Source organism: Amblyomma mixtum, chromosome 1, assembly GCF_055824585.1.
Source record: "Amblyomma mixtum isolate Tamu chromosome 1, ASM5582458v1, whole genome shotgun sequence".
In the NCBI taxonomy this organism is placed as follows: Eukaryota; Metazoa; Arthropoda; class Arachnida; order Ixodida; family Ixodidae; genus Amblyomma; species Amblyomma mixtum.
The window spans coordinates 38,599,237-38,611,286 of NC_143012.1; the positions used below are offsets into that span (position 1 = coordinate 38,599,237).

Here is a 12,050-nt window from a genome sequence, read left to right on the forward strand (position 1 = left end):
ATTCGGGCCTTTAAGTAAACAATAAATGAAATGAAATGAAATAAGAGAAGCACGTGAGAAAGTTCGTAGTGGAGTTTCTCACACCACTCACCCGTGTCGTCAAAACCGTGTGTCATTTCGTGTCCAACCACCATGCCGATGGCTCCAAAGTTGAGTGAGCTGTGGACGAAATGAAGGTACTTTTCACATAAGCGTCACCATTTACTGACATCTACCTTCAGGGCAACCAGTCCATGATTTTGAAAGTGTTTCAATGCGAAATCATTACACCGCTTATCAGCAACGAAACCAGGCGTCGGCTTTAACCAGCAGTAGTCGTCCCAAAAATCTTATATGACGTCACTGCGGTATCATAGAACAACAAAATTTCATCCAAATGTGCTCGAACTGAACCCAGAACTTTGAGACTGCGAGGCGAGTACGCGACCCTTTGTTGCCGAAACCGCGTTGCTTCTTGGTGAACAAAGGTGAACCTAGTATATTCGTTGCCTTAAGACTGTATGCTACTGGGTTCGTGTGCCGTTACAAAGGGAGAGAAAAATTTTCGCCCAGCAGAATTGTCTGATGCGAGACAGAAATCTCTGTAGCGCTAGAGAGACTTCTGTCGTGACAACAGAACCTTCTGTTCGACAACACAACGTTCTATTCCGGCTACAAAAGCTCTGTAGTGATGACAGAAGACAAGCTAGAGACAACAGAACGTTCTGTTGCGGATACAGAAGCTATGTAGTGACTACAGAAGACAGAAGACACATTGCAGGGCGGTCTGTAACGACAACAGAGCTTTCTGCCACGTGACAGAAATGCAGCACCTTCGTTGCACCAAATGAAACGATGAGCAAAGCAAAATGCAACCATGAGCGTTTGCTTCATCGCGTATACTTGTAAGTTGTCTCAGCTAAAATGAATAAATATTCTGATTTGAAATGAAGGGAATGAATGATTAGGAGCTGTGTAAAGTAGCGGCTAGTATTTTTTCGTTCTGCTCAGGTAGATCTTTTATAATTAATCGGCAACAATGTAAATAATCGGCAACATTGTAAATAATCGGCAACATTGTAAATAACATTGTAATAACATTGTAAATAACATTGTAAATAATTAATCGGCAACATTGTAAATATATCTTTAAACAATAGGCAAGTTGTCCAGGGTCACAAAAATGGTGCGGCATGTACTCGATGAGGAAGCCTTAGCATACACTTAAAGACTGGGGAAAAATTGCATTTCTTGCAATTTTGCCCTTGTTTAACCCACTACTGCGCTGAAATGTACGGTTGCCAACTCCACATGACAACATTTTCTTATTATGCAGTCGTTGCCACAGTCACTACGCTGGTGAGGGTGATCAATTAATTCTCTAGATTTCAGTAAAATAGCGCGACCTTTTGTTAAAGAGCAAGCTGAGTCTCAAGGTTATTAACACTTGAAAGAAGGCTGTGACTTACCGCGGCAGTCCGTGCTGGTAGATTACACCTTGAAGAATTCCTGAAGGGTACACTGCAAGGTGAATGGCGCATATTTCTTATTTCTCCAGTTCATTGTGCGCCGTTTGTCTGCCTTTCCTTACAGTTTGTAGCAGATGCTCTTGGCTCTTATACGAAGCGTAAAAAACACAGGGAGATCTAATCCCATTATATGTTGGCAATGCGACAGTATTCGAAGCCGTTGATGGCTTTGACGGAAATGATCAGAGGGGCTTGGGAGGATAAGGCGGCTCTTCTATGCCTGATGTCACTTCCCATTGGCTGTAAGGAAATGACGTCACTTAGAGGCATAGAGTTTCTTACTATTACCTAGAGGGAAAGCTGGCGGCGCTGCACTTCAGCCACCATGGACGCTCAAAGCATCATGGGGCGGTGAGCTACTTGTTGCGGCACAGTCGTAGTTTTTGGGGAGCACGGAGTGGCACTACTAAGACGTTTCATCCCGAAAACGCTGTTCGTGTGTGCGCAGACGACTTTCGCGCGAACGCAGTGTGCAAAACTCATAGTAGTGAAAACGCGACGACACACGACGGCAATAAAAGGTTTTCCTTTTATGAAATGCCATTAAAAACCTCTTATAGTGTTTAAGCAACAACATTTTTTTGAAAACATATTTACTTTTAAAAGTGCGCCTGTTAATTACGAAATATTAGTTTTTGTAGTGTTCATCACTGAGCCAATAGGAGAGCTAGCCATGCCCTATTTTGGGCGAACTTTGCACTTAAATGCTTTTCTGCTCGTTTGTTGCAATTTACAGACAGAATATTGAATGTTAGGACATTCTTGATTATCGAATAGCGCTTATTCTTGCATTATTTTTTGGCCAAAAGTTGAAGTTCCGCAACAAGTAGCTCACCGCCCCATGATGCTTTGAGCGCCCATGGTGGCTGAAGCGGTCTCGAGGGGTCTCCATGCAAACTCCCATAGACAGGCTGCCAGCTTTCCCTCTAGGTAATAGTAAGAAACTCTATGCTTAGAGGTAAAAACATCAGCAGCTGCTAATGCTATCATATTGATAACACACAAAGAAATTGGTGGCTCGAATGTTTGTAATCAAACAAGAGGAGGACGTGAGGAGCTGATGAGGTTACGATTAACAAATTTAATGTAAATCCTTTCTCAGTAACCCCCATGCGAACCAACAAGATGCTGAGATGGCACGAGCCACTGGCTGTCGTTTTCCCAAGTTTGAGTACGGCGGATGAGTGCTAAGAGCGTTTTTCGAAGAGCATCGCCTGCATCCCCCCAAGAAATTGGTTTTGAGGAAAGGAAATTTCATATACTTTATTTATACATACTGCATCCTCGAGAGAGACTATTACAGGAGTTCGCTAGAATACAAAGAAACAACAGTACAAAGAACAATACAAAGAAGTAAATAAAGCAATCATAAAACATTAGGGGCAGGAACCTAAAAAATGTTTTTAATGATAATGAACGGATGTTGCCTGCTAAGGTGTTCCAAACTTCAAAGGTATGAGGGAAAAAGCTGTACTTAAAGAAGTTCATACGGGCATAAAATAACGAAATGTTCAGGACTTGGCGGTTCTTTGTAGATGAAGGTTTTGAAAATGTCAGATAATTATACAGCGAAGAAAGACGAGGTGAACTGACTAAGTGTACATGAATTTGAGGCATTCATGACGCAGTAACTGTCTCGATTCTTGGTGGACACCTCGAGAGCGCCGTGAGGGAAAGGTTGAAGGGCAGAGAAAGGTGGTACAACAGACATGAAGTACTGAGAGTCAATTAGAAAGGAATAATGGTGACAGGGCTTGCTTTTGGGAATCCGGTTTTGTGCTTAAGGGCAGCAGTTCAGTCGGGGCTAGAAATATATCAACGAGACGAGCTGCTGACAGATTAACACTAGGTGCTCACGATCAGACCACAAATGAGGCAGTACAGGGGGGCATGGGATGTGCTTCATTGGAAGCACTGGAAGTTAAGATTAAACATTTCTAGGAAGAATGCCTGAGGAAATTGCGCAGAAAGAGCAAACTTGAGCAAACACTCATAGTGGCGGAAAAGGACTGGGAAACTAAACAGTCAATATGAAGGGAACCACGACGGAGGTATAGAGAGCTTTAAACGACACGTAAAAAACACACAGGGTCAGAACTGGATTAGCCCAATTGAAAGAAAGCACGCTCTAGTCCTGCATAGCAAGTGTAAAAGGAAAATCAAGAGGGAATCTTTGAATGACAACAAGGTAGGCAGAGCAGTACAGTTTTAAGCGAGATCAGGGCGTCATAGAACACGACGCTACGAGAATAAATTTAACCAAGAAGATGACATATATGCAGGGAGTGATAAATCCGTAGATATGCATTTTACTAGAATGTGACAGTATCCAACCGTATGTCGATACAGGCACAGTCGCTGGCCCTGAGATCCCAGGCTTTAGAGTCAACGAATGCAATCTGACTGAACCTGTGGTAGACGTCAGCAAAAAGCGATCGGAAGATTGTTGGCTGAAAAGCAGTGACGTGACGTAAGGATACAAGTTCCAGATTAAAACTCAGAACTTAGAAGCCAATAAAATTTGCATGCAGCGAAAAATGTCGAATTTATAGATAATACCATGAAACTTGATAGGTTGGTGAGAGAAATATATAAAAAAAGAATTACTGAACATGGTGGCACCATTCACCACACCGTTTCAAACGGGATGTTCGTAACATTCATATATGCTTCGAAACGCAAAGAGCTATCCTACAGTTTTACAGCTATCCTACGCTGTAACAAATTTTACCGAAGATACTTTGGAAATTCTAAAGTGTGCTTGGCGAAAGCCTTGTGGTCGACACACTGCCGCTTCCCCGAACCGCTTGGCGCGGAATCATTCTGCCGATTCAAAGCCATGCGTCTTACTCAGTCGACTGCAACGAGACCTCTGGCGAAGGAACGGTGGTGCAGCTTCCACCGCCGACGCGCGAGCGCTCGTTCTACTGCTGCTGTGTGACGTCATGGTTGCTATGCACAGCTGCGCCCCCACCGGCGCGCCGGTTGCTAAGGTTGGGAGGAGATAAGCCGCTGCGCAGACGAGAGGCCACAGTTGGCATGATTCCAGCGCACGGACGGACACCGCGTGCATGAGCCATTAAAGGCTTTCGCCTTAAGGAGTTACGTGTTCTTACCCATTTCATTGTTGGTTGGGTTGTAAAAGGCGTTCACGACAGCAGGGCCGATGATCCACCTGCGGTGAGAAATAAAAGCAAGCATTTCGGAATGCAAAATAAAAACAGCAAAAAAGAGCAGCCAAGAGCAGAAGTGTACGCGGCGTCACTTTACACGTGTCATTCAGTGCGCTATCAGGGACGAAATTGCCCAGTGCGCGCAGCGCCTGCCGAAATAGGGAGCCTACATGTACAGCCTGTCGCTGAGCCATCTGTGTCTGTGATGTGTCGCCGGGACATCTGGTGGCTCGACACTGTACTGTCTAAACTGCACGTAACTTGCTTGTCTGTGTGTCTTCGAATTCTTCACGCCAAGCAATACTGCGGCAGCCCGCAGCGGCGCGCTGCTAGACGTAATGATCTGGAGTGGCGCTGTTATCGCTAGCGATATCAGACACATGGGGAAGCCGCATTGCCATGGCACACAGTTATGAATGCTCTATAATTTACAAACAGTACTCTTTGTTTGCTGACAGCATGCCTGTTTACGCTAGCGAGGTTCAAAGGAAGAACTGTTTTTCTCTGGGATGTCTTTAGCGACGTCTTAAAGAATAGCGGCTCACACCTTGAGAAACAAAAAGCATGGTTTTTGTGAGAAGAAAATGGAGCCGTAATTGTCTCACATCTCGGTGGACACACGAACCGCGCAGTAAGGGAACGGAGGAAGGTTGGACTGAAAGAAGAAAGAAAAGTGTTGTAGTGGAGGGATCCTGAATAATTTCGACCACCTGGGGATCTTTAGTATACAGTGACATCGCACAGCACACAGTCAGCTTTTTTTTGCGTTCTGCCTCCATCAAAACGCGGCCGCCGCGGCCGGGTTCGCACCCGAGAACTCCGGCTCAGTAGCCGAGCGCCATAACCAGTGAACCACCTTGAGGCACACTGATTTCTAGACTCGCCCTGTGGGTCGCTTCGTGCTCCAGGTGCAAGGAAATCAAATAAGAGGCACGCAAAGCCATGACAGCAGAGTGTCGGGCCACCAAGCGGCGCCCGGATGGAATTCACCCAGTGCTTTCGCGTCCCGGATACTTTTGCCCCCGACAGTACTTGACTTAGGGCAAGGTTTATTGCCTGCACTAAAACCCGTCACGCACATAACACTGTAGCAGTCAATGATTAGGTTAATTGACAAGGAGTCACGTTGAGCAAAAAGTTTTGATTGTTGTTTTAATTCACTGTGCTTGGGTGGACCGGATGCGTTTTCTCTGTGAGCAGGCAAAGGAACCTTGTGCGAGATGTAAAGTAACCACTTACTCGTCTTTGTCGTACGGCAGTCGCAGCTTGAGCATTTCCCGCGTCCATTTGTTACGCTCTATCCACACCATAATTTGCGCGAAGGAACAATTTTTATCTAGCTGGGGTACCTGCAGAAAGAAGAAGTCTGTTGCTCTTTACAGCCAGCAAAATACGTTAACGTTCTGCACATTGAAGTTTTGCACTTTAAAAAACATAAAGAAGCTGCAATGGAACGGCAGCCTACGAAAACGTGCTTTGAGATTATGACGGAAATTGAAGGATCTTGCCGAATACACGGTGACAGAATGAAGGATTGGCATGTTGATGACACGAGGATTATCATTTTAATTGGGAAGGGGTTATCGCATATAGCAGGCTGAATCGACGTTCTGCGGTGTACAACTTTAGTTTATCACGCGTGTACCGTAACGTAACCACACCTTGGTGAAATGTCCCTTATATCAAATATATGTTGTTGAGTTCATATTGTTTTCTAACTCTCAAAATTGTTCGTCATGTTAGTTATGGTTCATCTTCTTTTCAGTGCTTATTTTGATGTAAGCATTGTATAATCAGAAAGTATATGATGCCTTTGCAGCGCCGATGAAAAGCCTTGAGTTGTCGTTACTAAACAGATCTCCAGCACTTAGAATTTTCTAGTCGAAGGGGTAACCCCGGTGTACCATAACTAATGTCGACGAGACAAGTCGGCGCGTCACAACGGCATTGTGTACGGAAGCGGTACTGGACGCTACGCTGTGCTAAAACTGTCCAATTCCTGCTTGACGGCTGCGACCGAGCTAGTTTTCGGTTCCCCACTTTTGAGATAGCTGTCCCGCTCACTGATCATGGTTTTCAGCTTCGTAATACTCAAAGAAAGTACGTGTGATCGTACGAGGTGATGTGACAAATCTGTTTTAGCAGTGGTGGTTATGGATTTCCCTTCCACAACGGTCGCCTTGCTACTGCGTCATTTAATTGTACTTCGCCGCCAATTTTAGTTCCAGCGCCGCGTGGGTTTCTCGGTGGCGTAGGCGTCTGGAGGGAGAGGTGGCTGGTTAGTGGTGGATGAGATGCTTTTGTAAGATTGAGGTGGGTTGTTTGTTTGGGGGAGGGAGGGAGGTGCTTCTGGATGGTGAACCTGGGTGGAGGGCAACTATGGCACATTGGTGGGTGGAGGATTCCGAAGGGAGGCAGCATAACGCAACAGATGGGCAGGGTTCGAGAAAGTGAGGTAGTAATTCTTACGCATTAAAAGGACCGAAACGCTTGCCACCGATAGCAGCTGTTATATTGAAAGGCTTCACGTGATGTCACAAATCGGTGGAGATGAGAGTTTTTCGGAGATTGGACCCTTAATATGCCCAGGTTGATAAGGGGCTATCAGTTTTTTCTTCATTTTAAGTTTATTTGCTCCACTCTGACATTCTCTACGCATTCGCTATCGCCCTGCTGTTGGCCCACAATCCCGCGAACAAGCCCAAGAGACCATAGTGGCATCACACGGTCACAACCAGTCCTGGTTGTCGGAGGGGGATTGGGGGTGGTTCAGCACTTCGGAGACCAACCCCCGCAGGTGTGCCACGGGGTGACGATGTCCCGGCGCAGGGTTGGTAGTCTCCGTAATTTACTGACCTGGGGAGCGCACCGGTCGGGCTCACATACATCAGCTACTAGCCAGCTTCCCTACCCGAGGTCGATTCCTTCGCTTGTTCGGCATCATGGATCACAGAAGAGTCGCGCAGGAGTGCGGAGAGGGTGGAGGGGGGTGCAGCGCCTTTCACGCTATCTTTGATGGGCGCCTTAGTACCAGGGCGCTAGGGCCCTTAGTAAGACACCTGCACTCCGCAGCGGCGTTGCGCGTGCGGCGTATACCTTCCCCCTTTTAGCCGGACTTAGTCCCGGAGCCCTACAGGGGACTTACACGATCTTCCATGCACCTCATGGAAGCGCTGGGAGATTGTCCACAGACCACTTGCTCCAACTGAATGGAGTTAAAGCAGAAGCGCTTACCAATTCCCCTCGTCTTGGAGTATGTGTTTTCCGTTGCCCAGTTGAGATTCGCCTTACTGACAGCGGGAATGGGTACTGAGATTCACCTTCAACTTCGTACGTAGTCTTGGGCCGCAACGGGCCGCACAGAATCTTTGGCTTCGTCGTGAAAAAGTTTGCTGGTCCTGACATCGCACTGCCTCCCAGCCGCTGCAATACAGCGGTACGGCACTTCCCCCAACATAAGTGCACATGTCTGGAACATGTGGTGTCGCATGATTGAACTACTAGAGTTCAGGGTCCCTTAAACACTGTGTTCCACAAGGTTACTAATGCCTGCGGCAACTTCAAAAAGTTTAGATGAATGATATTTTTATTTTTCATTTCAGGATACAATGGAACCCAATTCACAGATCACAGCATTCATTCAGTGGCAGTTTAGCCAACGGCTAGCCACTGCGCCGCTGTATTCCCGAAGTATTTGATGACACGCCAGGTGCATATGTAAAAGCAGCTCTGAACGCAGAGATATTTTCGCAAGACTAATATGCATAACTCTGGTAATGCATAGTATGACATATCCGCGCTCAAGCTAATGATGGTAATGTCCTCACGCTTAATGGCACATACCCACTGCGGGGGATTGGCCAGGGTGCATAACGAATCCTCTGGCCTGAAAGTAAACAGCTTCGACGAATGAGTCTGTCTGGTTTGGCTTGTAATGTAGAAGGACATTAAAAACTACCAAAGGTTTTTTGAAAACAAAAGAAATTTAAGCCATCAGTCACCCTTGAGGAAGGAGCTGAGCTGCTCCCGAAACGTTGGGATTTATTTTAATGCGAAAGCACTACTTTACTAGCACTCCTGAAATAGCCTATGGGTCTCTGAATCCTTGACCTTTGACCCTTGACCTTTGAGCCTTGATCCGTGTCCTTTGAGGTGAAATGACTCGGATACGATGTGGTTATGGCAAGGTCACGTGGTACGAAAGTTTAAAACAAAATGGTTTTGGTTTATGGTTTATGGGGGTTTAACGTCCCGAAGCAACTAAGGCTATGAGGGACGCCGTAGTGAAGGGCTCCGGAAATTTCGACCACCTGGAGTTCTTTAACGTGCACTGACATCGCACAGCACACGGGCCTCTAGAATTTCGCCTTCATCGAAATTCGGCCGCCGCGGCCGGTATCGAACCCACAAAAAACAAAATGCTTTGGAGGACAATGCAAGGAAATTTCTAGGCAAGAGTCAAGCTAATTCGAAACTGAGTGCTTTCCGACATCATACTCGTTTTACCGGCGGTAAAACTCTGTCATTTGTTTCAACCCTTTCTTGGTTTATATTCCCCATCATGTTCTAGCCGTCATGGTGTCGTTTCTCTATTTGTGCAACCATAGCTTTTGAACAGTTCTGTGCTTACGCCATCCCTTATCACGCTTGATTAAAGTTACATGCTTGAACAAAGCGTACCAGGACAGCGGTGGCCGTTACGTAATGGCTCACGGTACGATGCGAGGGAAAGATGGCGACCGGTAATCGTTCAAACCTAATCGAAGGGCCGGAGATCTAGGTATCCAACTTGAGACACTCTCAGATGCTGTCACAGTCGGCGATAAGGTGTAAATAGACCCAATGCTCACGTGTTGGTAAAGTTGCTCCAGATAAGTGGTGTTGTGCAGCCATTCCGGGTATCCAATTTTTCTTCCCATTTTCGCCAGCTGGAAAACGGAAAAGGCCATGCATTCACGCGCTTCAGAGTCAGAACTGCATATTTTGCTGCTAAGTTTGTCGAAACTGTTTGCAGAACGTGTCGGGAAAGTAGTATGCAAACTGTAGTTTTCAGCCAACCATCTGTATGAAGCTTTTTGTTAACGATGCTTTAGATGTGTCAGTAGAATTTACCGTCATAGCTTGCTTTTCCTTAGTCAGATTTCAGGTGTGTCAGCAAAACTTTGGGTCAGAGGTTCCATTAGCGCTGACATAGAAGAGTGAACGTTGACTCAGTCATTATGAATATAGTCTAAAAACTTTCTATACATTTCTTATAGACTCTACTGCCTTCATACAGATTTTATTTACCTTTGGTCTATTTACAGTTTGTAAACTGTCTATACACAAGTATACTAAGATCGTAAGGCCATAAACCTGTAAGCAGTCTATAGATTGTCTGTATGATTTTTATTTTCCATAGACAAGTCTATAGGACTTGTCTTTGAAAAGTTTATAGATTTTGATTACTAAAGTCTATGTACAGTCTATAGACTCTCAAAATAAATTTTTGTTTGGGTTGTCTAATTACTAAAGAATCAGGACAAGATGGACGAACAGCACTTTTCGAAATCTTGAAAAAAAAAGGTTTGCACAGCACCTTATCCTCTGCTGCGTTTCTCGTCTGATTGTCCATCCATTCAGCCTTTTGCAACGTCTCGTTGAAAACTTCTATGAGCCGCTTGGCAAGGTCTTCGACCTGAAAGAGAAAAGTGTAAATGCCTCGGATGGTAGTATACTCTGCTGTTATAACTGGAAAGACGGACGTTATTCTTAACAGAAGTATAAACGTTTGCTGCATCTTGGTTACACAAACATAAGTTGCTGTTTCGACGCATACACGCTTTAACTTTTATTTTGCATGTACCATCTTTGCAAAATGTAACAGGCAACGAGGTTTGTTTCTTCGCCGTGTAGTGCAGCACGTGTCAATCAATCAATCAATCAATCAATCAATCAATCAATCAATCAATCAATCAATTCAGTTCGCATACAAAAAGGGGATGACCAGAAAAAAGCAGCTGTTTGACGGGCCTCACCACCCCTACAAGTCAGAAGCAGGCACAAGGCAAAATTAGAACAAAACAAAAAGCCGCTAGAGAAATTCCTACAAATATAATTGCGCTTAGTTGAGCCCTATATACAGAAACACACGTGATCACATAATCGCGCATGTTTCACATAATTGTGAGCAATACTAGAGAGTGGCACAATACAACTAGACATGCGTGCATCTCCGATGACAATAGCGCAGAATGATGTACAAATTTCTTGCGGATGGCAGTCAGGGACATATTACTTGGTTGATCATGCAATGAGGTATTTAGAAAACTGAGTACAGTAGAGGTTAACATAGAAAACCCACCGTTTGTTTCGCATTTAAGTAACACAAAATAATTTCGTCTCCTGATGTGGTGTGATGAGTGGTGATATGCGAGTGGTACAATTTGGGAAAGAAATGGATGTTTTGTTGAGTTTTTTCTTATAGAAACACTTCTTAATCTCTAAATGTGTGTGAAGTAAGCAGGACTTGCGTCTCGATCTCCTTAGACGTTTTCGTCTTAAATTGTGTCTTAAGCGCTCCACTCTACATCTGATAAGCAAAACCCATTGCTTTGTTAGGTTTGCCAAAGACGGTGCATTTGCACGTGTAATTTAAAGACTTCACTCTTTGATAGTCATTCCACTATACCCAACAATTGTGGACAAAAGTATCTTTTAGCGAAACACCGTTTATGAACGCAATTTTTGCATATAATGCGAGATTTCACTATAACAATAAATATATAGGCAGATCACCCCGCAGCACTTTTGCATTTTTTTTTTCTATTAACGTTTTTACTATCGTCGAAAGCGTTCCCCATTGGTTTTTTGAGGCAGCCTTAACTCATCGATGCGATCGATGGAAACACATTAAAAGAAAGATTTTGCTACATATCAGAAGAATGGGCCATTAGCTTAAATAATTCTATAAATGTACCTCACAAATTTCCAATTTTCAAAATTTTTGCACGAGAATGTTGGAAATGACTCTTATTCTGAGGGTCAACAACTAAGTAAATTTTGTTAGTTCGTGGGCAAGGTCGCTACTAATTTCTCGATTACCGAGTTCAAAAATCTCTTCACTCTATCCCGTGTATCTCTCTTCTAGACTTCAGTAGATAACAGGATGGCATAAAAGAAACAGATTTACACTCTGCCAACATTGTTCCTCCCCAAAAAACTGAAAATACATGATCCTCTGCCCTAGGAAATTATTTCTGTCGGCGCCAGAATTTATTAATGCGAAAGGATTACATGGCTATGTCGCGTCATAAAATCTCGGTAGCACGATTGTGTCCTCCAGTAAAGATAAATGGGCAAAAGTTTGATTGTGTTAGTGCGTGATGAG

The 12,050-nt window shown here is 44.6% G+C and overlaps 1 protein-coding gene across 3 annotated transcripts in view; it reads right to left on the reverse strand.

Annotated features, from left to right (window-relative positions):
* The window catches only part of LOC149366075 (membrane metallo-endopeptidase-like 1), a 51,726-nt gene that overhangs the window by 7,844 nt on the left and 31,832 nt on the right, over positions 1–12,050 (reverse strand). For 2 of the 3 annotated variants that reach the window (XM_089548276.1, XM_089548262.1), the window contains 6 exons: positions 10,260–10,358; positions 9,532–9,609; positions 5,921–6,030; positions 4,625–4,683; positions 1,449–1,500; positions 92–159 (listed from right to left, as the gene is read on the reverse strand). In XM_089548276.1, coding sequence (XP_089404402.1) covers positions 92–159; positions 1,449–1,500; positions 4,625–4,683; positions 5,921–6,030; positions 9,532–9,609; positions 10,260–10,358 — 466 coding nt within the window. Of the gene's footprint in view, positions 1–91; positions 160–1,448; positions 1,501–4,624; positions 4,684–5,920; positions 6,031–9,531; positions 9,610–10,259; positions 10,359–12,050 lie in introns of those variants that run through there. The other variant, XM_089548271.1, reaches the window with a different exon arrangement.